This window comes from Bison bison, unplaced genomic scaffold, assembly GCF_000754665.1.
Source record: "Bison bison bison isolate TAMUID 2011002044 unplaced genomic scaffold, Bison_UMD1.0 scf7180017864110, whole genome shotgun sequence".
NCBI classification, from domain to species: domain Eukaryota; kingdom Metazoa; phylum Chordata; class Mammalia; order Artiodactyla; family Bovidae; genus Bison; species Bison bison.
The window spans coordinates 104,223-130,939 of record NW_011494682.1 but is presented as its reverse complement, the minus strand read 5'-3'; the positions used below and the strand labels follow the sequence as shown (position 1 = coordinate 130,939).

At 34.7% G+C, this 26,717-nt stretch overlaps 1 protein-coding gene across 5 annotated transcripts in view; it reads right to left on the bottom strand.

Annotated features, from left to right (window-relative positions):
- Positions 1-26,717, bottom strand: part of ANKRD17 (ankyrin repeat domain 17) — a 167,154-nt gene that overhangs the window by 57,633 nt on the left and 82,804 nt on the right. For 4 of the 5 annotated variants that reach the window (XM_010839078.1, XM_010839075.1, XM_010839077.1 and 1 more), the window contains 13 exons: positions 23,858-24,005; positions 23,450-23,597; positions 22,055-22,288; positions 19,247-19,341; positions 17,083-17,320; positions 15,793-15,984; positions 15,298-15,431; positions 13,082-13,169; positions 11,548-11,675; positions 11,160-11,303; positions 10,415-10,517; positions 8,188-8,940; positions 3,658-3,806 (listed from right to left, as the gene is read on the bottom strand). In XM_010839078.1, the coding sequence (XP_010837380.1) occupies positions 3,658-3,806; positions 8,188-8,940; positions 10,415-10,517; positions 11,160-11,303; positions 11,548-11,675; positions 13,082-13,169; positions 15,298-15,431; positions 15,793-15,984; positions 17,083-17,320; positions 19,247-19,341; positions 22,055-22,288; positions 23,450-23,597; positions 23,858-24,005 (2,554 nt within the window). The remainder of the gene's footprint in view (positions 1-3,657; positions 3,807-8,187; positions 8,941-10,414; positions 10,518-11,159; positions 11,304-11,547; positions 11,676-13,081; positions 13,170-15,297; positions 15,432-15,792; positions 15,985-17,082; positions 17,321-19,246; positions 19,342-22,054; positions 22,289-23,449; positions 23,598-23,857; positions 24,006-26,717) is intronic. The other variant, XM_010839079.1, reaches the window with a different exon arrangement.

Genomic DNA, 26,717 nt, shown 5'->3' with positions numbered 1-26,717 from the left:
AAGCGACTTAGCAGCAGCAGCAGCAGAGTTAATTAAGGAGAAGACAATGGCACCCCACTCCATTACTCTTGTCTGGAAAATCCCATGGACGGAGGAGCCTGGTGGGCTGCAGTCCATGGGGTCGCTGAGGGTCGGACACGACTGAACGACTTCACTTTCACTTTTCACTTTCATGCCTTGGAGAAGGAAATGGCAACCCACTCCAGTGTTCTTGCCTGGAGAATCCCAGGATGGGGGAACCTGGTGGGCTGCTGTCTATGGGGCAACACAGAGTCGGACACAACTGAAGCGACTTAGCAGCAGCAGCGGCAGCACAGTTAATTAAAATTTAATACAATAATATATAGAAAATATTTAATTAATTCAAGGGATTCAACTCTGACAACCAGATTTACTGTTTCATATAAAACCATAGCTCTTAAAAATCTCTACATGATTCCTATCTACATGTTTCTATATCTAGAGTATCCAGGTATAAGTTTTATTATATCACTTAAGCAAAATAAAAATAGAGAGCAGAGCTATGTTATCAGAATATATAGTCCCAAATAATCACTTCAAACTATCATTTATTGATGTTTGCTAAAATAAATTCTGGTACCAGCATAGCGTGCGGTATTAGTAATCTTAAAAGTCTGGAAAATATCCAAACAATTCAATACAAACAACACCAAGGGTGATTTCTAGTTATAGAACATAAGATTTGAGGACTCTTATAAAAAATGCAAACTTGTTATCTTTAGCACTCTTTAAGGGTCAGAAATTAAGCGGAACAACTAAGCCTGTGTGCCTATAGAAAATGCTCTGCAACAAGCGAAGCTACCACAATGAGAAGCCCACACACTGCAAGGAAGAGTAGTCCCCAATCACTCCAACTAGAGAAAGACTGAGTACAGCAATGAAGACCAAGCATAACAAAATAAATAAATGAATAAATGAAATCAAATATTAGTTCCCAACTATAATGATCAACTAAACAACCATTTTCCAAGAATCATTAGCATTTCGAAAGGAGGTGTGTGTGTGTGTGTGTGTGTGTTAGTCACTCAGTCATGTACAACTCTTTGTGACAGGCTCCTCTGTCCATGGAATTCTCCAGGCAAGAATACTGGAGTGGGCTGCAATTCCTTTCTCCAGGGCATCTTCCTGACCCATGGATGGAACCCAGGTTTCCTACATTGCAGGCAGAATCTTTAATGTCTGAGCCATCAGGGAAGCCCCAAAACGAGACGTACTGAAGCATTAAAAATTAAACTTCTGTTCTTCCTTAAAATTTGTGATAAATATGTGGTACATCTAGGAAATATGCTAAAACAATGCAAAGATTAAACACACATGACATCTTGTTATCTAGCCAGATTCATTTTTTAGATTCTAGACCCAAAGTGTTCAGTCATTTGAAAGCTGGCTGCACTAAAAATTGGCTTTTAGGTAAGACCTCTCTCCTCACCTATAAAATGGGAATAGTAACAGTACCTACTTCATGGTACTGTTATAAAGATTAAGTTAAAGAAAAAGAAGTAAGTATCTGTAAAGTGTTAAGAACAAAAAGTTTAAGTTTTGTTAAATAAACACATGAAGGATTCAATTAGAGAACTTTTAATCTTTCATAATAGAAGAATCTTGGTACTAACTTTTTCATCATATCACCTGTCTATAATAGCACAGTACTGTCACATATAAATCAAAATATGCATTATGTAAAATCTCATGGCATTTGTATTTGAGAATCTAATAAAAACTTCAGATGGATTAAGCACCAAAGAATCTTATATATACCACTTTAAGTAACTTCTTGGTATCATAAAAACTAGTAAATTTAAAAAAGCAACACTGAAAGTTAAAGAAAAAGTGGTAAGCAATTATTTCTGAATATTAATTCTGTACTATGTATTCTAAAACATGTAATGCAAGAAATTTCTAATTCCTAACTATTCAATTATGGTAAACTTCAAGAAAAGTATTGTGACTCAAATTAGCCTAACCCATCTGAAAAACCTCATGTAAAGAAGCAGATTTTTAAGGAGCCATAGTCAAATTTTTTTTAATAAAAATGTGTACTACATTTAAAATGTATATTGTATTTTAAATTTTAATATTTTAAAAGTATTTTTATGCAGCTTCTTAGAAATTAATTTATGCTGGCTAAGTGGTAAAGTTAGATATTTCATTGTAATAATCTCAAATTCAATAAATTCATGATCATACTTAACGGAACCTTTTCTGGGGCTGTTTTATTTTAAAGCATTAAAAAAGAAATCCTTTTATATTTTGGTGAAGTTTCATTTTTACTTATGGACCAATTTTTGATCCCATAAAAACTAGAAAAAATACTTCTGGTTAAAACATTAATAGATTCAGAGCAAAACAGATTGGAGAAAATAATGCAAATTCAATAAAAAGTTCAATCCAATTCTATAATACAATCCTTAAGAAATGTAAACCACTGTGGTTCATCAAATCAATGTCTTTCTTTTTTTAATGAAAAATGAGGCTTATAGTATGGTATCTGGAAGAGTACCTTTGAAGTTAAACAAACCTAAGTTTGACTACCAGCCCCACCACTTCTTAGTTAAATGAAGTGATTGTAAGCCCAATTCTTAATGTCTCTTTTAGCCTTGATTTTTTCATCTGGAAAATGGGGTTTTAGGAGTAGCTACTCATATGCGTAGTCTGAAGATTAAATAAGGTTATTTCTTAAAAATAGCCCCTGACAATTTTAAGTGCTCAAAACAAAACAAAGTTAGCTCTTATAATAAGAAAAGCAAGTAAGAACAAATTAAATTCCTTTTCCACAGTATTACCAAGAAACATTTTAATGAAAAGGAGGCTTTATTTTCAATAGCTTAATAGTACAGCCCCTTAATGGTGCAATGTTACACACACACACTTTCTCTCTCCCTGTCTCCTTCCCTAAAACTGATAATTATAAAGAACTGATCATTTATAAAACAAGTTTTATAATGTACACCACCACTCTCATACTAGTCTCTCTATCAGGTATTAATCAAAACACAAAACTAAATAAACTGCAAACATTTCTCAGTCCTAAAGAAAGCCACATACCCTTACCTCCTTCAGCAGTCTTGTAAGCTAGGCCTCTTGGCATTACTTCAGGAAGAAATACAAGCTATCCTTTCTTCCCAACCTCACTTTGCTCTGAGGTTTCATGGTAAGTGAATGTTTTAAAATAACTTTTTTTTTTTTTTTTAAAGAACTTAACAGGTGTTATATACAGACACACAGACTTATTACATACTTCTGTCAGTAAGATCAGAATTTTCAAAGACAATATAAATGCAACTGAGTATATACATGATATTAGATGGAATCCAGTATGAATTTTAAAATACAGCTTCTAATTAAAGTTTAGATAAAATACACAAATCTTAAGTTTTGTCTCTTGACATCCTGTTCTAAAGTTTAAGAAAAAAAGATTACTTGATGACTGTGGAAACCAAATATTCACAGTAATTATCAGTAATAATCTGTGCTTGGAATTTTATTGCTTTAAATGTGGATTTTGTAATTTACATTTGTGGCTCAAGTCTTTGCCCAGAGACAAAGCAAAAGCAGTCTAGGATGATTTAAATCACTGATGAAAGTTTCACAATGATATAATGCAGTTAGAGCTGTCACTCCTGAGTGTGGACTTACCTGCGCGTCAATGTCAATGGCAGGGTAGATAGGAAGCATGGCTGAAGGAGAGATGATAGGGCTTGGAGTTGGAGTCTGAGGTTGGGAAATGGAAGCAGCGATACTGTGGGTAGGAGTGTTTGACATTGCAGATGCTCTTCCACTGACTGCTGTTGGACAAAATAACTGCACTTAATAAGGATGAAACACTGTTAGGTAACAGCAAGAAATAATTATTAGAAAATAGTTAAAGATATTTAAAAACAAAATATCTACAGAGAGACTGCCAGAGCACTAATAACTCATTTTCCTGGTTATTTCTGACATTGGACATAGAGCAAAATTTAAATATATATTTAAAGTAACCCATTTGCTAAACAATAATCCATGTGGAAAACAAATTCCCCTCTTATGGTATGTAATCATAAAATTTTAGTTCAAAATAACCCTGAAAACAAAAATATTTTTATGAATTAAAAGTAATACATGCAAACGGTTATCCATATGTCTTCTTAATCAGAAAAGGAATAAAAGTTAAAATAGTCAAGTTCAGAAGGAGAAAATATGACTTTTACCTGCCAATTTCACACCTCACAGTCTAGAACTAATGAAAGTAATATCACTGGGGATATTCACTATGGACTATTTAAAATACTTCCTATTCATTTATTAGCTATAGACAGGGGGTGGCCCTCAGTATGACAGTATGTATATATATAAATTTGATCCTCACACAGAAACAGTTTCTCATGTACAGAAATTATTCTGAAGGAGGTACAATGCCCAATCAATCAAGCAATCACACTGGACTTAGAAGGATGAAATTAAAGATTAGGGTAGAAATAAATGCATGCACGCAACCATCCTTCAAATGTAGATTATTGTTAGTTCTTATAAGTGTAATTTTGCCATGATATTATTTTCACCAAAATAAGCAAATTAAGAAGGGGCTAATTAGGTAAGTACTTGAGCTGGGAGAATTTCAAGGTGGTAGCAGTTGAGGGTACTTTACTCCCTCATCAACTGACTTTTGGAGTTGACATGTGAATATCAATCCTTTCCCCCCTTATTGAAAATGCTAATCTTGAATGATCAACAGTAGTATGGATGTAAGTTACCAACGTAGTTATCAACTACATCAGACAGAAAATAATCATGATTCACAACTGGATCTGAAACCAGCAAGAGGTTATTTATGATACTACCAAGAACAAAACTGAAATTGACCTTATTATAACAATTATAAACATGATTGTCAATTAAAAAAATCTATTTTACATGAAATCCTCAGTTCAGGCACAAACATACACTATACATTATAGCAACACACATTCTATAATTATACATTTTTAAGTCCACTTAAAAGCCAAAACAAAAACAAAGGAGGAAACAAAACAAACAAAACACACTCTTCAAATCCTTAGGGATCCAGATCAATAGAAAAGGGTACGTACTATTTTATTAATCACCTAATGGCCTTGATATTGTTACTCCATGCTGGTAGTTTTGTATGTTAAGAAAAAGATCAAGACAATTCACACATTTTAGATAAAAATTTCAAAACCATATAAAATCTATGGCTCTTAAAATAGATTCCATATTCTCCTTTGATTAGATATTCACAAATAAAAATGCTAACCTAAACACAAAATTAGCTTAAACAGAATGAACATCAGTCTGTCCAAAAAATTGATTTTTACTTCATGATACTAAACAACAAAAAAGTCTAGTTTACCATTAAATGGCTAAATTATAATTTATATTTCCATTAGAGTAAGTTCTTCTAAAGAACATATTAAATTGGTTTTCTTATTTTTGGTCAAGGAAATAGGAAAAATCAATTTCCTCATATCGCTTCCTTTCAGGTACCTATGAAATTGTTTTACTAAAACTAAATAACTGCCTGTCACTCATCCATTCTCTACAATTAAAATTAATAATTGTAAATATGTAGGTACCTGAAGGAACTATGGTACAGACCAGATCTTTACATGTGGAACTTCCTTGGTGTTAAGAGTTCAGAGGTTTTAACAACAGGTAAGGAAAGAGGAGATCTTGAGAGCACAGCAAAGCAAGGTGTTAAGACTGGTTAAACAAGGAACTGATCTTGCTTTGGCTAGTATAGAAACCAGGGAAGATAGAAGATCTTGGCCAGCCAAGTGCTAGAGAAAAAGCGACTGAACCTTATAAGAGCATCTAATAAACTGGGACTAATGAATAAAGGACAGAGATTATGTTTAAGGAAAAAAGAAAGACAAGACTAAGCCTAATGAAGTTGTAAGATATTTAAAAATCCAAAGAAATGGAAATGGTTATTAGTTAACTGAAATAACAAGTACTACCACAGAAAAGTTTAAAGAAATGCTGTGGAAGTGAGTGTATATGTGTATGTTTATGCATGTGTACATGCATGATGCAGGGATGGGTTGCAGGGAGGTAGCTGGTGGTTTTTAATTCTGTTTATTCTGGCCATCTCTCCTCTCCCCATATAAATGAGAATAAACAAGCAAAGTATTTTTATAATATGACAAGTATTTGTCATATTTCCTGAAAAGATTTTTACTTTAAAAAAATTGTATATGAAGATACTGTAACACAGGGAGAATTTAATTATTTTGTTTGGTAAACAAATCACAGAAAAACTACTTTACAAGCCTCCAATGATTCTGACTGGCATAAAAATCATACAATTGGCAAATCATTATTGATAACTATGCCCAAGAACATCAAGTAAATTCTGATAGCATATCAAAATTTTAAAAATATTCATTGGTATGCAATGTCAATTCTTCACTTAACTGAATGAGTAACTCAATTCTATACATTCTTTGGTAGTTCAATTTACATAATAGAAAGAATACCATTACGATCTAAATGAATGGTCATGAAAGAAATATCAAATTTGGGATTTGGAGCTAATAATGTATGCTTCAACTTTCATAATATATCTACTGTTTTTAAAATTACATTCCCAATTATTATAAATAGCTAATGGTGATTGGTAGTAATTTTCAAATCTATAAAAAATTTATACTTCTTAACACAAGAATCTTTATTGTTCTTACTAATGATTAACAGCATTTTTTTCTGATGTAGTTACTGGACCCTCTAAGATCAGAAATTTTCATTCCACATATTACTGTTGAGGTGATACTAGAAGAGAACTAGGAAACTTTCGATTTTAATTTCTAAGTACAAAATCTGTCTCATTAGTTGGTTTCTTAGTTTCTTAATGTTACCTACTAAATATCTCATATATACCTGCTCTTCACATCAGTCATATCCAACTCTTTAAGATCCTACAGGCTGTAGCCCACCAGGCTCTGTCCATGGGATTCTCCAGGCAAGAACACTGGAGTGGTTGCCATGCCCTCCTCCAGGGGATCTTCCCTACCCAGGGATGGAACCCACATCTCCTACACTGCAGGTGGATTCTTTACCACTGAATAGCCAGGAGGCCCAACTAAGTATCTCAACACTATACAATTTAGTTTTCTCTTATTCTTTTAAAAAATTAAAAGTTAAACTATATATAATCTATCATATATAATGCTATGTAAACATAGTTTCAAAACTTCAAGCATCCTTTAAATATAAACCAAAGAATTAAAAAGGGAGAAGAGAGCAGATAAAAATTATCAAAATTCACCTATTTAATCCCTTTGTTTTCCCCTGTTCCTTCCTTTTCTGGTTCGTTTTTTTTTTTTAATGGAAAAAAATGTCCTTTTCAGTATAGTATTCTTATGGTTCATAACCCTGTGAAATCTCATTCTACTAGTTTGTTATAAAACTCACGAAAAATATTCAGTAAGTAAATAGAACTAGAACCACTGAAACAACTTCCTAAAATATTTTTTTTTGCCAATGAGACTAATTAAAATGTTTAAAAAATTCTCTGGTTACCCAGTTAAAGATATATCATTTATGATACTGTCAGGGGACTACTCCTTTCCATAATACAATTACAATTAGAAAGAAACTACACATTAACATTCATAAAGGATAAATCACTGACATACTATATAATCAAATCTTATTTGGTGGTACTTTTTTAGTGTTGTAAAAGTATTTACATTTTTTAAAAAATATTCATCAGATTTGAAGTCTGATCCATCAGGATATAAAGTATTTCTGTTCACAAATAAGATTTCTGATGTATCCTACTAGTTTTGCAGTTCAACTTCTATCAACTTCCCCTGGTGTGAATACAGAAGCAAAAAAGCCAAAATTCTATCAGTATTCTTAACTTAGAAAAAACAAGAAACAAACAAACAAAAAATTAAACATCAACCCGACTACCAAAAAACTTAGATTCCCAGCCTACCCACCTAAGCCAGAAAGTTTCAGTCACTTGCACTGAATGAACTAATTTTTAATTTGACCTGTATCCATCTGAGAACTTCTGAGATTGAAATAATATTTCTAAAGATATACATGGGTCAAGAGTCCAGAAATAGTTCTTAAGTTGGGTAACGGCAAAAAATTCTGGCACACTCTTACTCGCCTTAAGCAAATCATATTTGATACCTGCTCGTAACAATATAAACCCACCTGCCATGATGTCATCCAGCGTGTCATTGAGGGTCTGAGCAGGGCTGGCTACCATTAACCCTTGTTGTGTTTCTGTCAGAATTCCTTGCCCCAGCCCTGCCAACTGTGCTTGGCCCAGTACTGGCTGTCCAACTATCACTCCTTGCAGTTCTGTAAGATTTGCGATGGACCCTGGAGGCAAGGGACCTGCCGCCAGAGGCAAAGCTTGAGGCATGGCCAGAGGCTGGATTGGTGCAAAACCCATCTGAGCAGCAGTTTGCTGGGGTTCATCTTTAAGCAAAACGGGATCCACTTGCTGTAACCGTGCATAGTCTCCCTCAGAAAGCTGTTCTCCAACCCCAACCGGAGTCAGCAGTCCCAGATGTTGGCAAGACTGTTGCTGCTGCTGCTGAAGTTGAATTCTTTGAGCTTTAACCTCTAGATACTGCTTTTTTAGCTGCTGCTGAGTTTTCAGTTGTAACTCTCGTTCTACTTTCTGTAGTTCCTCCAAAATCTTTTGTTTCTTCTGGATTTGTTCCTCCCTTGTTTTGTTCAGCTCCTCGATCTTCTCCTTGGTAAGTTGGTCAGCATGAGCCAGTTCCAACGACTGCAGCTGTGCATTCTTTTCTATGGCTTCTTTTATCCTCTGTTCCAGTTCTGTTAACTTTCCCTGAGCCTCTTCTACAATGCTCTCTGGAGACTGATTGGTGATGTAACCCTGTACATCCTGGCTGTTTGCTGGCAAATGGCTGCTGGACTTTTGTTTAGAAGCAGCTGTGTGAAAAAGAAACCCCCTCAGAAGTGCACATGAATGGCATCCTCATTACAGAGTTACTGTTGGGAGGTTTAGTGCCAACAGTTATGCACCAAGTTATTATATCCACAGAAGGTGAAAATGCATTAAGGAGTTAAAAACAAATCCACCTTCTTCATCATAAATATAAAATGTATGTATTTTATGTGCATAGAATAATCTTTGGGAAATCAATTTCAGAATTTTAAAAATACCACATGGCTAAAATTAGACAATAGAGGGATGCAGATTTGTGATATCAAAGTGGTACAATTAAAACAAAATCTAAGACTATGTGTAGATAGATACTTCACCTGATCATAAAGATGTAAAAACTTATCATAAGAACAGAAAAATAATGCTAAATTATTATGATGTAGAGAAAACTTAAACCTCTTTTTTTTTCTAAGTCAAGGTTTTTCTACATTTAATAATCTGTGCCTTTTAAACACACACACATACACACAAAGAGTACTCAAACCACTAAGAAGTACCAAGAAATTAAAATTCAACTAAAATAAATATTTGTTGGGGCCTACCATCTTCAAGACTGATAAAGGTAAGATAGAAATTCACATATTCATAAAGCTACTTGGCCAGTAGACAACTGGAATTCAGTTTCCCTGGAAGAAAAGATGCTGAACTACGACATTCATCGTATCTTCCAACAGCCAGGTGAATAAACGTATCTGGCTATCGGTATAGCAATCATTTGCTTGGTATACCAAGTGAAAAAGGTGCCAAGGCTCTAGATTGGTAGCAGTGATTGAAAAGAACTGGTGGAAATACTTAGTATTACTGTTGGTAAAATAATACAGGTAGCCAAAAACCAAAAAGTTAAAGCCACACTGGTGCTTCAGGTAAAACTCTCTAAAAAGAAAAACTGATTCAAACTAGTCGCTGTTTCGGGACATGACTTATGAATCATACATGATGTAACATCCACAAGTAAAATATGGACCTGAGAGTTCTAAAGAAACACACAACCATATCTGAAGTAACTTTGAATTCTTGGTTGAGAAAAGGCATTTCAGATATAAAATCTATATTAAACCAGTTACTCTAAAATAAAATTTAATTTTGATCTAGCTATTAATATTATGCCTTATATCACTACAGAAATTTCAGTAATTTACAAAAATGTCACCCAATTATACCCAGTCTAATATTTTAACATGAATAGAAATTACTAGTTATTAGAGAAAATCACAGATAATCAGAATTGCATCAAAGATGAGCATCTGAATTTCTATTAATACTTCTCATTCCAGCACAAATCCATGCTCTCAACTATGTTCTTTCCCAATAACATGCTTTTTTCATTGTTTAAAAAAAAAATTTTTATGCCAACTTAGTAAAATTCATTTCTTTGTGGAAAAATAATTTTAAATGGCTATTTTTTTTTTAATCTTATTTTTACTTGGACAACCTGAAGGCTTTAGAAGTATAACTGACCTTTATTCCTGATGGGAAGAGTGGTGGCAACATTGGCAGGTGGTTTGTCAGGCTCCTGAGGTGGGACAACCATGGGCAGTGCTTGAACTGGTACTCGCGGAGCCTAAGACAAATAAAACTGATTATATTTCTGCCTTTCCTATACCTTCCACTAAATAATATGCTTTAAATTATTCAGTTGGTAAAGAATCTGCCTGCAATGTGGCAGCCCGGGGTTCGATCCCTGGGTTGGGAAAATTCCCTGGAGGAGGGCATGGCAACCCACTCCAGTATTTTTGCCTGGAGAATCCCCATGGACAGAGGAGCCTGGTGGGCTGCAATGCATGGGGTCGCAAAGAGTTGGATATGACTGTGCGATTGGATGCCACAGAATGAAGAATAAGTTATGAAGATCCATTCAAAGTATTTTTTAACATAATCTCAGGAAACAATATATTTACTTAAAATATGCTGATATCAAATTATTTCCATGACTTTTCTTTTTCTGGCCACACCACAAAAGTCCCATCCACTGGGACAAGGAAATCCCTCCAAGATATTTTTTTAAAACAGAAAGCAAAGCAAAATGATATCAATCTAGAATGTGAGTATTATACTAAATGGTCATTAACTGTATCAAATACATTATCTTTAATGAGAATTGCATATTATAACAAAAAACAATCATTCTAGTTTAATCCGGAACTATGACTAAAAAAGGGATAAAGATAATATAATATAAAAATGCTTTAGTTTAGAATCTTACCCTATTTAAATCGTGGGATGGGGGCGTTAATTGAGTGACATCTGGTGGAGGGGCTGAAAGCAAATTATTAGGATAGTCCAAAAGATAGCAAACAACGCTTGTATGACCACCTTTTGCTGCTTCTATCAACATAGTTGAGCCATCCTAAAAGAGTGAATATGGAAAGGGAAGAAACAGTTTTTCAAATTAATTTACAGAACCATTAAGGAAGATAAAGCCAACAGGTCCCAGACACATTACAGTTTCCAATTTTAGGAAAGAACACTTTCCTCTAAAAACAGAAAATGAACACATTCAGAATGTCAGTACAAGTTGAACTTGTAGATAACGTGTTATGCTCGAGTGAAGATTAATTCACAATACTACCTGAAACATTTGAGTTACATACTTTTAAACGGTGAGTTGGATCTGCCCCATGAGCCAAAAGTAGTTCCACTACTGCCAGATGACCCCCTGCACAAGCCAGGGACAGTACAGTATGGTCATTATTAGCTGTGGTTCTATTCACATTTGCTCCTAAAACAGACAATCCATGAAAAATAATGTTAATAAAATGTTTCTTAAATTATGGTAGACTTCAAAATCAAAGAGTAGAGAGAACAGGATAATGAAGCCCCACATATTCATTACCCAGCTTCAATGATTATAAACATGGCCAATCTCATTTCACATATACCCACATCCATTCTCCTCTCCCATCTTGAACTATTCTAAAATAAATTCCAAACATATAATTTCACCCATAAATGTTTAAGTATGCAACATTAAAAATTTAGGATAAAAGTATATATCACTCAATATAATCACTGTTTTATAAAAGTAAAATATAAAATTTTATCTAAATTTTTGTATCTTCAGTGGGCAAGATGACTAAAAACCAATAAATAAATAAATAAATCACACTGCCCTCTATGGGCCAAATAATGGAAGGAATTAACAAAATATATGAAGTAATAGTAGTAAAATTCTCATCCCTGATTTGCAGCACTTTGCAGCATGTGGGAAATGGAAAAAATAGCAGGAAGAAACTGGAATCAGATTCACTAAAATTAAACAAAGGAAGAGAAGAGATAATAACTGAAAATAATTTCATTCTTGAATATCATGTGTTATTCATAAACATGTAACACGTGTTTAAATTGCCTAAAATAATTTGACCAATAAATTATTTCTTATTTATTAACAAACTTCAGTATTTTTGGTAAAAAAGAAATGGCATATATTGCTCTTTTAATTGTATATCATCTACATAGTCTCTCTTTATCAATGTTGAATCAAAAGCAAAATCTTTAATCTCCTATACCGAAGTTCATGAAAAAGTTTCAACTTGAACTCATATAGTAAATACCAAAGAGATAATTTAAAGAAAGTAATAATATGCTACTTTTGTTAATAAGGATGTTGGTTTTCAAACAGAATAAACGACCACGAATGAAAATGCATTTCTGGCATATTTTTTCCATTTCAATTTTTAGCTTTTTTTGGGTGGGCTGTGCTATTTTTATGATTACTTCTTTATAGTTTACAAAGAAGGAAACCTAGGCCCAGGGAAATATAAATAAAGGAGAAAAGTGTCTTGCCTTCAAGTTAATCAGTGGCAGAAACTTGGCACAAAAATCCAGGTTTCAAGATAAATTATTACATGAACAGAACAGACTTCAGGCAATCTAAGCCCTCATTTACATAGAAAAATTTTTCTTTATTGAAATGTTACTCAACAAGTGTGTACCCAGTATGACAACTCTTCATGGAATGGTTCTATGTGTTGCAGGGTATTTATCGACTACCCACTCACAAAAATCTCAGTAGCATTCCTCCATCACATGATACCCACAAAATGTCCTTTACCTCTAAATCTCTTAATACCCAAGGGCAGGGAATAGACATCTCTGGGAAATAATCACTGCCTTACACAAACCTACCTTTACTAATTAGGAACTGAACAGTACAAACATGGCCAGCTCGTGCAGCTTTCATTAAAGGAGTTCTTCCACCTTCAGATTCATGCTCCTGTTTAAAAAGTACAGACTTATTTGATATTTAATTTCCAGTGAACAATTATTCTTTTTCATGAAAATCAAAAGGAAAAGAATTGGACTAATTTTGGCATCTAAATATATTAAATAACCTGCTCTGAAGTAAATCAAGGAATACATTCTTTAAACTATCTCAAATTAGAAGCATGCTCTTTAGAAATATATTAAGAACTGAAATTATATTCAGTGATTGCTATGCCATTATCTGAATCCATCTAGCTAATTTTTCCTTCTATCTCTACAAAAGGGATTGTAGAACTCGAGCAATGAATGGCACTCTAGCACAGCCCTCTCCAAACAATCAACATTATCTCCAACCACTACAAGTAATTTTCTTTTCATAAGTTTTTATCTTATCTGTATGAATTTCTAAAGTATACCACGCTCTTATATACTTCTCATTACTTCTATTTTACCTTACACAGACAGTGATAATTTGAATATCTTTTTAATACTACCAATGACAAGATATTACTACAGATTTCTAGGTTTCAAAAGGATGGAGAACCAACTGCATTCTTGTGATTCAGAATATCAGCACAGGAAAAACTTACAGGTCTTACAGTATAAGGGTTTGAGAAAACTACCTTTTATAAAGCATTTTATATGTCAATCTTTTTACACTTACATCTCATGATTTTTCTCTTAAGTCATACACTAAGTTGTTTTAACTGCAATTAACTAAGCAAGATTACACTGCTGCCATGTTTCACAGTCACTGTGGTAAACACTGGAAATACAGCCCCTGAGCTGAAGTAGGTCAAAACCTAAGAGAGATAGGCACATAACTACAGCTAGAATATAACGTGAGTCGTAAGCTCTTCAAGAGTTGTGCTAACACAGAGCCAAAAGAGACCACAACAGTAATCTAATTTAATCTTTTCCTTTCACAAAATGAGAAGTTAAATAAATTTTAAGAAACCAGTTGAGGAGCCTGTTTCTGCCTGTGTGAGTTTCTGTTATAAACCATGAACTGCTACATGAAAACACACAGGTGCTCATGGTTTAACTAAAACCTACTTTTCTTACTCCCACACAGGTTAAACTGGAAGAATGCCTTTATTCCCCCACACAGAATTGCTTTATTTTTCCCTCTCAGTCTGTACTCCTACTAATTTTTCCAACTGGAGGAACCTCTTTTGTTACAACATCACGGTATCTATTTTTCTAAACCTTATCCAGCCCCAAACATAACATCTCAGATGACGTCTTCACCTGTTCTGAGCTTTCTGCTTATCCTTTCCCTATGACACCTCTTTATAATCTAAGAATGACCTCAGTACTTCACCCTTCTCACTAAAAGTTATCTGAGGGCACTGCCCTGGTGGATCAGTAGCAAAAAAAATCCACCTGCCTATACAGGAGACAGGAATTCAATCCCTGATCTGGGAAGATCCCACATGCCGCAGAACAATGAAACCCCTATACCATAACTACTCAGTTCGCGCTCTAGAGCCCAGGGAGCCACAATTACTGAGGCCTGTGCTCCACAACAAGAGAAGCCACTGCATTGAGAAGCCCACGTACTGCATCTAAGAGCACCGCCCCACTTGCCATAACTAGAAAAAGCCCAAGAAGCATAACTAGAAAAAGCCCCAGCACAGACAAAAAATTAAATAAATAAGTCTTTTAAAACAAAAAAAAAGGTATCTGAAAGAAAATATTACTTATCTTTTTAACTCCTTTATTTAATAATGCTTTGAATGGTACAGGTACAATTTATTTCCTAAACTACAATGAAATGCCCCTAAGCAATATGTGCCTTTTTATGACAAATCAAAGAAACTTCTAAAAATAGTTAAGTACCTAAAAGAAAACTTATACTAATTATTACCATTAATTATTAACATATCAAACACAAAATTTTCCCCTTTTTGTAGTGGGAAAGGGGTATTTGACTGGATACTGCTGCTAACGAGGAAATAAGAATGGACACAAAACAGCTTAGGGAAAAAATATGACTAGATGAATAAACAATGGTGAAAAGGTGAACAAAAAATTAGAAGTAAAGAAATACCTTTTGTCTACAGTCTCCACAGGATTTTAAGTTAATTTCTTGTCTTAGCTTTAATTACTAAGATTTAGAAAGTGCCATGGCTTACCAGATCTGCTCCTGCCTGAAGTAAGACATCGGCTACATCAGTATGACCATTTTCACAGGCATATGTTAGTGCTGTATCCCCTGTTGCTGTTGTTGCATGAACATTAGCTCCTGCAGTGGTGTTAGACACACAGCCTTAACAAAAGAATCATAAAACACAAATGTGGATACTGAAATTCCTTTTAGAGAAGCCATATCGCCTCAGATTACACAAAATAGCCTTATTCATGTATAGAAATAGAGAATATTGTCTGCATGTTTAAAAGCAAAAAAGAAAAAAAACTAGAAACAGACTACTGCTTAAAATTAAGACTGCAGATACTCTGAACAGCAATAAGGTAAATTATTTATTCAGAATACACACAAAAACGTATCTTTTTTTCTACACACATCCAGTGCATCATACATCAGAAAAAAGTTATTTGCATTGTAACACTTTTACTTATATAAATCATGCAAAAAAACAAAAACACCTCCCAAATGCAAAAATGCCTACCTGCAGCTAATAAGTATTTAACTAACTCCAAATGACCCTCTTGAGCAGCTTCCATTAAAGGGGTAGAACACCCCAGTTCTATATCAGCTCCTGCCTTAATTAAAAAGTCTGCCACTTCCAGAAACCCTCCACAGCAAGCCAAAGTCAAGGCAGTTTCTTGAGTTTCTTCTGTCTGTGCATTGATATTTGCTCCTAAAATATATTTAAAGAAAGTCATTAACTTATTCCAGAGATAAGCAAAGAATGGTTATTTCCTAATAAACTATATTTCAAAAATGAACATTTATATTACTTCACTAAATGATAAAGTGCTTCTCCCCCAACTTCAAGAGGCAGTTAAAAATTAAGAAAACTATCAAAACCACATCCATGAGGCCATATTTGATATACACTGCTGGAATAAGATTCAGCCAGAAGGAGTTGATCCAAGTCAAGGTGGTTTAAGGACTTAGAAAAAATAAAGTGTAGCCCCTTGTTATAAAGATCCAAAATAATGATGGTAAAGATGCTGATGAAAATAATATATATTTAACATGCTATTATTTGTCAGGCAATATTTAATGCATTTTACATATTTTTATTAGCTCCATTTTTGCAGCTAAGGAAATGAGATTAATTAACTTGTCCAAGGTCAGAAGAACATTATCATCACTACTACCACCATCACTACAGCTAACACTTAACTGGCTGCTGCTGCTGCTGCTGCTAAGTCGCTTCAGTCGTGTCCGACTCTGTTCCACCCCTGGGATTTTCCAGGCAAGAACACTGGAGTGGGTTGCTATTTCCTTCTCCAATACATGAAAGTGAAAAGTCAAAGTGAAGTTGCTCAGTCGTGCCCGACTCTTAGTGACCCCATGGATTGCAGCCTACCAGGCTCCTCCGTCCATGGGATTTTCCAGGCAAGAGTACTGGAGTGGGGTGCCATTGCCTGCTCCGTCTTAACTGGCACTATATGACAAAAATGTCCTAAAAGCTTTATACATATCTATAAACTCACAATACTACTAGAGATGATAATTTTTAAGGCACAGAAAGAAATATATAACCTATAACCCTACCCCACCCCCAGTTTTCTGTTTTTATTCACACAGCACACAAAGGCTCTGAAAGCTCTTAAATATTAAAATAGCACAGTATGGGAGTTATTTTCAGAGCAAATACTTTAGCACCCCATTATGAATCTACTGAAAGAAAAAATAAGGAAAGATAAAATAATTAAATTCAACTTTATAAATTATCATCTTACATGTTACACATTTATGCCTTAGTATCTTGATTGGTATTGGTTACCTTGGCCTAAAAGTAAAGCCACCATTTCTTCATGTCCTTCACGAGCGGCTTCCATCAGTGGTGTATAGCCTTCATCATTGACTTCTTCCAGGCTAGCTCCCCTTTCAATAAGTAAAGCTGCAAGTTCCACGTGCCCACCACATGCAGCCAAGGTCAACGGCGATTCAAATGAATCAGCAGGCATGTTCACTTGGGCACCACTGTCAAGAAGCAACCTAGCTACTTCAACATGGCCATCCTGATTACAATGTAATTAAAAAAGTGAATCAGCAACATTTTAAAAAATCGTTAAAAATACTTCTCAACTGCTATACAATGAAGTTCACTGATATCAATTCAAATAAGAATTAATAAATCTACATTTAAGAGTTGAATAAGCAAGCTGACCTATTTCTATTCCTTCAGTATTTATTGTAGTGGTAAACAGAGACTGAGGATATAAAATATGTAGAAAAATGCTTCCAATCAAAAAACTTATTTACCAACAGGAAAAAAACACAGTTAAGTACACAAAACAAGAGATTACTGTGAGATAACATCAATACTGAATAGTATAAGCTTAAATGCCAAAAGGATAAAGTTTAGAAAGGGGAAAGTAGGATTTTCATAGGAATCTTAAGGACAAGCAAATTTCTGATTAGGTAGAAAAAGAAAAATGCAATACTTTTTAGAGTGGGGGAATTCAGCATGATGTATTAGTGAAAGGGAAACACAGTATGTACATGGTACTTCCTTTGTTATTCACAATCAAATGCCAGTGAAAATTAAGAAAAAGAAGTTCTCACTTAATATCTCTGTTTCCTTTATCGGTATCCCTTTCCCACAGCTTTCCTCCCTTTCCCACACTGTTGGCAACTCCACGGCTCACTTTTCCATTCTTTCTTTTTTTGATATACTTTTTCCTTCTTCATCACCTCACAGATATTTCACCTTCTTTCGAACATGTCATGCCCATTGTTACCTTGGTACTTGCCATACTACACAACTTTAATGGTTTTATGACTATTTTACTTATTGGCTGTTACCATGCTGTTCCTTTAAGCTCAGACTTTTCCTCCTCCATAAGCAGTCAACTCTTACATTTCCTTCAAAGTCCAGTTTAAAATCTCAGTCTCATAGCAAGTCTCTAAACCTATGGCCTCTACTAATATCTTTCATTTGCTTTAACATTTAATTCCATTGCATGAAGAGTAGGTCCACAGACTATTTCATTTTAATTATTTAATCTACACATAAGTTGTTTCTCTAGTGGGGGTGGCAAAACTGTTTTAAGTTCCTTATCATGGGGATATTACTGAGCATTTTACACACATTCTGTCATTTAATCCTCAAAACAACCCTAGAGAAGGATATTATCCTCATTTTAACAGGTGGGGAACTCTAAACCCTCCAAGAAAACCTGTTTGTTCAAAAGAATGATTTAACACTGGTATGGCAATAAGAAAAACAAAAATGGCTTAAATGGCTACTTAATATTTTTTAAATTACTAATTAAAATTTAACATCATTTCAATAATCATTCTCTGAAGGGAATTTGAGACAAGAAACCAAATTAATTTGGGGTCATTCTATCTTTGGTATGTTTTCTCATAAATCTCTCTATAAAGTTATTATGATACATTTCTGTGCCACAAGTCATAGACTGAAATACAAAAGTTTAAGAGTACTATTCTTACACATTCTCAAGAACAAACTAAAGTTCTTCAAAAAGGGAATTCGGGGTTGAGAAAAGACTATGACAGAGGAAGAATTATGTAATACAAACAATATTCTAATCTCAAATTTTTCATAGATTTTAAATTGTGGGTTTGATGAACATGTTTACTTTGTATTATGTACATACTCTTGTGGATTATGATCTCATCTTTAACATTCTTGATCAATCTGTCAGAAAGTCATTTTTGCACCAATTATATAAAACCAGTATAGTTATGTGAGACCAAGAAAATGAAGGTTGTGCTACAAAGCTTCAGAAAGCACTCTGATAAAAGTTAATGTTGTTCAACTGGCTCTGAAAACGACTGATAACTCAGATAGCTAAGGTTCTGATCATGGTAAGTCATGATAAATAGAATCTTGGAACCCAGGGAAATGGCACCCATTATCCACTGGCTCTGTCTCTATCTAATATATAAATTTTAAGTATGTATTTCACCAATCTTACCATGCAAGCCTCCATTAAAGCAGTGTGCATTTCATCTGTTTTATGCTCTTGATCTGCGCCTGCTTCCAAAAGAAATCGCACCATCTCTAGATGTCCTAAACCAAAAGTTTATAAGATTACTTAAAAATATTTTATTAGTCCAAAAAAGTAAAGTTATATTTTGAAAACTTGTATTTAACTTACAGTAATAAATATATCAGCAGAATACTAAAATCAGCTACAAGCCATCCTTGACGGCCCAACACAAATTATACAAGTAATCTGTGCTGTTCTACTCCTTACCCTTTTGCCCCAGAAAATGCTGTTACTAGAATCCTCGCTGCAGGTGAACAAGGTTGGCACTAAAATGCAGCACCTGGAATATCCCCTCCACAACCTTGTTAAGCCCAGGCATGTCACAGTTATTTATACTATAGACTAAATTAGCTTTTGTGAACTGCAGCCTGGGATGAAAAATCACCAATGAAGTTATTTTTATGAGGCAATGAGCTTTAAGTTTCAATAACAAACTCACAGATGTTTTAGGAACAAGCTGTATGTAAGTTGGAAACTGCATATATAAAAATACCCTTTAAACAACACCATTTATATTTATCCATTTAGACACATACATATATATTCACATAGTTTCAAATAAACCATAAACTTCAATTCACATAATGATTACCTTATGAGTAGTTACAAGGATTACCGATTATATTTTTAAAAGGACTTCAGATACCATGTAAGAAACAATAGAAAAGTTACTAATTTTTTCCCCAACTGTATCTGGAATGAGCTTCAGTCAGTTCTCAATCAACTGGGAATGGAGGGAAGGACTGGATAGCGGAATCATAGTTAAAACTAAATTAACTTTGGTGAGTAAGTGTTGTATATGCCATACCTTGTTTTTGCTAACAAATTTTATTTCCTTCTTCTCTGTCATTCTCCCTTCCCAAAGTCCACATCAATGTTTAGTCCTGGCCTGAATGCTATCCCTTCCCCATCTCCTCCATGTCAATGGAGGTATCCTAGGAGACCTCACGAGAAATAGAGCAAAGTTAAGAGTGTGCACAGATCCCTGGAAGTAGTAGAAATGTTCTCCCGGAGCTCAGTTCTTTATCCAGTTTCTTTAATAAAAGCCTGCAAGCCCTAATCTCAGCAGGATGGGGCTATAAGCAAAGCAGAGAGGGAAGAGTAGTTATATATAACCCCATCTCAATGCTCACTGGCCAGGTGGCTTTCAGTGATAAAATGGAGCCAGTTTTGCTTTCAAACTATTTGTGAAAAGGTGAGAGAAAGCCACCCAATCAGCCTGCCCTAGAGGCTGTCCCAAGGCTTAATTCCTCTCCTCACAATGAAGATCAACCTCTGCTTAACTACCAAACAGAAGTAGAGAACTAAGAGACCTCAGCTGGGCTTCCTAAGCACCCTTAATCTGAATTATCTGTAACACCAGATAATCAAAAGTCCTTGGGAGCCTATTTTAACATTTAACTTAAATTTTAGTCATTTATTTGTATAAGGATTATTTTAGCCATGTTTTTAACTGAAATTATTCCTAAAGACCTAACAAAACTTTGGCTGCTCTGAAATAGAAAAACAACATTGGGGCCAACACCAGAGTGAGGGAATCAAAGTCCTGGGTGCAAAATTTAAGGAGACATTCACTCAAAAGCTCGGAGAAGGCGATGGCACCCCACTCCAGTACTCTTGCCTGGAAAATCCCACAGACGGAGGAGCCTGGTAGGCTGCAGTCCATGGGGTCACGAAGAGTCGGACACAACCGAGTGACTTCCCTTTCACTCAAAAGCTAGTGGATATGAAGCTTCAGCCACTCAGAGTGAGTGCTTCCTTAAATTTTGTATTTTGCCTTTCAAGAGCTTTTTCTTGATGCTTCTGGGTCAAAAATGTATCACTTATTTTATGATAGAAACAAGACACAGCTGCAGATGGTAGAAAACATTGAATTGAATAGCTAGGCACATATAATATTTCATGAGATTTTCATTTTGAAAAGTTTCTTCATTTATAGACAGTTATCTGTCATAAAGGTTGATTCTGAAAAATATATGGCTCTGTGGCTATCATTTTAGAATCCAGAATCTAAATCATAAGCTAGCTGAAAATTAAATATTTATTCAGACAATTATCTTCACCCCCAAAATAAGATACTTTACTGTTATCGACATTTTCAGGTTGACTGATGTCACTTAGAAGACTATGTTACTAACCTCTTTGTACAACTATATCTGGGCAGGTAGATTCAATTTCAACCAGCTCTTCCTTTATTACACGTGTTGATGATACTCTAAAAAATTGTTCTTTTGAATACAAACTGCCTCCACATCACTTTTAATTTTTTTGCATATATCCTCCCTTTCTTTTCCATTTTTCTCCTTCTTCATGAGAAACAGCTTACATACCTTCTTGTTAATAAATCGTTTTGATTTCCACTGCGTTTACTTTAAATTTACAGCCTAAATACGTCTGAATTCAATAGGATACTTTTGTGTAAACCAGTGAAAACACAAGCATAAACATTAAAAAGTACAATGCATATTAAAATTATGTTTCTGATAAAAACTGGGTCAATTACTATTTTTCATTGACAATATTTATAATATTGAATATTTTTAAAATTATATAAACTCCACATACTAAAAACTTTTAACCTCTGAAATACTTTAAACACTTTTATTTATAACATACTACATACTATTACCATCTTTTATTTTTTAAGTGAATAACCATACTACATGAACTGTCATTTCATGAGTTTAAAAACTTCATTTAAAAAAAAAAAACAAACAGTTTTTTTTACTGTACCTTTGTAACAAGCTAATGTAAGGGCACTCTCTTTAAATTCATTGGAATGCGTATTAATGCCAGCCCCATTTTCTAGCAGCAATCTGGCTACTTCCACATGTCCAGCACTTCCAGCTTCCATAAGAGGAGTATGACCATTTTCATTATGGTCCTCAATACTAGCACCGGATTCCAAGAGCACCTTTACAACATCTACATACCCTCCAGCACAAGCATATGTAAGTGCTGTATTGCCTATTTTAAGGAAGAAAAATAGACATTCAGATAAAATAGCAAAATAAAACAGGTTTATTTAGTATCAAAGAGAAAACTGACATAGGAGACTATAAAACTTTAATAAATTTAGCCATTACACTTATACATATAATTCTTTTCTTTATTACATTTTATCTTACTGAAACCAACTCCCTATTTTTTCCATTTCAAAATCAGGGTTAAACACATGAGGAAAATCATATACACTTATCACAACTGTAGGGTTATAAAAGAACTGAGCAATTCTGAAACAAACTTTTCTCATGAGAAAAAAGTCACATTCATTCTAACTTTAAATCTGAGAAATGTTTCCCAAAGTGTATTTGTTCTTTAGATTGCAATTATTCATCGTATATAGATATACCTCATACTGGTCCTTTTAATCACACATTGCTTTTACTACAACTTTAAACATCAATTAACTGGTAGTCAAAGTTAAAATAATTTCAAAAACATTCCCTCTTAATGATAAAAATTTCCCATGTTAAGAGGGGGTAAAAAACTTAACTTCTGGGTAAAATAAGGATTCCTAAAACCTCCTCAAATCAGAACCTATACAGACCTTTAAAATTATTTAAAATATTTAATAAATTTGAAAATCTTGCATGAAGGAAATGCACAAAATATATTTTCATATATTTTAGAGCTTGGATACAAATTCATCTATGCCCAAGTTTGAAAGAAAAAAAAAATTGATTTAGATTAACATTCTGTCTCTTGTGGAGCATAATGCCTTTGTTTTCCTCTAGGCCACAATTTAATAGCACTAGACAATGACAGACCTACCTTCTGCTCCATATCCTTCTTGTTCTTCTCCCTATCTTCCCTTCCCTTCTTCCCTGATAAATAGAAAACCTGTGTTTGGGAGGTGTAGCCTATACTTCTTTACTTCTGAGAAAATGGTCCGTCTAACCCAGTCAGTGTTTAATATAAAAGAACCAAGGCCAAGATAGCCCTCATACATAAAACAGGAGATATTTCATTCAAAACACATTGTATATACTTTAAGCCTAATGCACAGATGTACACAAATCTACAGTATTGATAACTGCAAAAGCATCACTAATGAGCACTTTCATCTGAATTAATTACTAATAGAGGGTGTTAAGATTTAAATACTGAAAAAGAGGTATGCAAAACCTGTTGAAGACTGTGCATTGACATCAGCTTTATGAGCTAGCAGCAACTTCACAATTTTGACATGTCCTCCATTAGCAGCAGCCATTAAGGGTGTAATGTCACCTTTGATCCCCCTATCTTCCACATTCGCATGCATTGCCAACAAAACCTTACAAAAGAAAAAGTTGAAAGGATATTAGAAAATTATGTATTCATCAAAATTTCTTGAACATACATTTACATTAACACCTACCTAGTCATATTACAGAAAAAAGCCAATAAACAAAAATTATATCTAACAAAACTATTTCTTGAAATGAGCCTGATGGTTGATTTCATTTTATTTCCTTAATACACAGGCCAAATTTTGACAAAACAAGCAAAACAAAACAAAAAAAAACCTGTGAGCTTTATTTTGATAATACAAACCTGTGCAAGCTCATAATATCCAGCAGAACAAGCTAAACAAAGAAGGCTCTCCCCTTCCTCGGTATGTTCATTTACACTTCGCCCTTCAATGAGTAACTTTCGCACAGCATTTACATCTCCTTCTGAACAGGCTTCTGCCAAACTGCGGCTATTAGGAGAAGAATAGTACGATATCAGGATGTAAGAAAATAAAAAATTGCCTGGCATTAAGTATTGATTTTTGAAGTTAATCTGGACAGTAGCACTAAATAAGAATGATTATTTCAATATGACTCATAACAAAAAGAAAATAAAATGATTCAGTTCACTGAGTGGAGTGGGTAGCCATTCCCTTCTCCATGGGATCTTCCCAACCCAGGGAGTGAACCCAGGTCTCCCTCATTGCAGGCAGATTCTTTAACGTCTGAGCCACCAGGGAAGCCTGAGTTTTTAAAATCTACATATAAAAGTCACTCAATTAAAATTATTAACATTATAAACTGTTTTTCGTCATGTAGCTGAAAGACAGTCTTATTTACTATTTGTAGGAAAAAAAAAAACAACCCAAAGTTTAAAACATAAAATTGTATAGAAGATCACATGAAGAAAAATTTGAGTTACAACTATAGTTCTGTTTGCAAAGCTCAGCCCCTAGAAAAATTTTATAAAATTTAATGAAATGGATAAAACTTTCACTAATTATAAAGGCCTATCTGGGTTCTACAATTAAGTAAAAGGAAATGAGACAAGAAAGTTTTGAGCATATACTTTGGACTAATCTAGAAATAACTATGGTGCTGGAGAAGACTCTCGAGAGTCCCTTGAACTGCAAGATCAAACCAGTCAAATCTAAAAAAAACCAGTCCCAAATATTCATTGGAAGGACTGATGCTGAAGCTGAAGTTCCAATACTTTGGCTACCTGATGCGAAGAGCCGACTTACTGGAAAAGACCCTGATGCAGGGAAAATTTGAAGGCAGGAGGAGAAGGGGATGACAGAGGATGAGATGGTTGGCTGGCATCACCGACTTAATGGACACGAGTTTGAGCGAGCTCCGGGAGTTGGTGATAGACAGGGAAGCCTGGATGCTGCAGTCCATGGGGACGCAAAGAGTCAGACATGAATGAGTGACTGAACTGAACTGATAAATAACTGATAAGCAGATTCTTTTTTTTCGAAGTATTTACTTATACCACCACATTTTGGGCAAGTATGAAAAACACGAAGGTAAGGCAAAGGCTTAATTCAAGCAAAAAGGAGAGTCAAAGAAGTGGTAGAACAACAGAAAATTAGACTGAAAGTGTAAGTTTTTGCCCTGTAAATCGCCCATAAGAATTTCAATTATGGACATTTCTAAAGATTCTTTCACTTATAGATAAAATTCATTCTTAGCAAAACACTAAATCCAAGTCTCAATTAATATTCTCTTTATTTAAAATAAACCTCAATTCTTACAGCTTCTTATTAAAACATGGCCCTGACACTTTAGGTACTAAAGGCATCCAAGGATAACCTCTTTTCCATTCCCCTACTACCACTAAAACTCAGTTTCAACATCATCCTGGGTCATGATTATGGTTAAGTCTCCTAAGCAGTCTCCCTGCTTTTACCCCTGCTCTCCTCCAGGCTTTTCAATGATGGTACCAGAGAGATCTTGTTTAAAAAGGGAAGTCGATCATGTGACTCCTCTGCTCAGAATCCTCCACCAGCCTCTAACCTTACTCAGAGTAAAAGTTAAATTCTTATCCTGTCCAGTGGGAGGATCTCATACTCCTTTTACTTCTCTGGTTTCATCACCTACTATTCTCACTCTTACTCTTTCTACTTTAGCCAAGTTGGATTTCATATTTTTCATTAAACATGCTAGTTCGGCTGCAAGGCCAAGATTTATGTATCTGCTATCCCCCTGACAAGAGAACTTCTTTCAGGCACAGATCATTGCCTTTTCTCCAGGAGATCTTCCCAACGCAGGGACTGAACCCGGGTCTCCCGCGTTGTAGGCAGATGCTTTACCATCTGAGCCACCAGGAAAGTCCCAAATAACTCAATGTTATCTATTTCAAGTCTTTGCTAAAAAACCACCTTCTATGTGAGAATATCCCTGATTACTCTATTAAAAATGCAACATGACCTCCAACCCCAAACACTACCTTAGCACTTTTCCATTCGATGTTTTCTGCCCAAAGTCCCTTGTTAACTGTACTCACCCTTGCCAAAGTGAAAGTCTTAAACAGCACTTAATAAGTTTCTCTTAATCTTGCATTTTACAGGCACTGACAGTCTCTAGACTCAGTGTTCTCTATCACCTTTAAGTAAGTTCAGGACAAATCCCTCCCACATGACATTTCCTGTAAAAAAACACACTCGTTCTTTCTTTGCCCCTCAGGCACACATTCTCCTCTATTTTCCCATTTGAACTTTCACTCCATTTCCTTAGGTGTGTTAGCTTTAAAACAGCCTTTCAGGAACTACTCTAGCAACAGCTGAAGTTCAAAACTTCCAAGTAAAATGTATGTTAAATTTGGCACATGGCTCCACACTTAACTAATGTAAAATCTGGCACATAGCATCACTGCACTCCCCTTGGTTCTCAAACTTTGCTGAACAAATATGACTGTCACAAACATGCTCTACTGTTTTGCTGATCACGTCTAGTACTTTCAATGCCAAAGAATCAATGACTCTTTATTGTTCCTATTTCCCGTTTGAACTATACTCTCCAAGGTGTTTAAAATCTCTTCTCTTGCCAGTCTCAGAAGGCACTACATTGAAAAACATCTAAAGAATATCAATAATATTGTAGGCTACTAAAACTGAATGGTAACTAAGGAACAGAACCTGAGGTTAACTAGAGTCAATCAATGAGAAGGATGGTAAAAT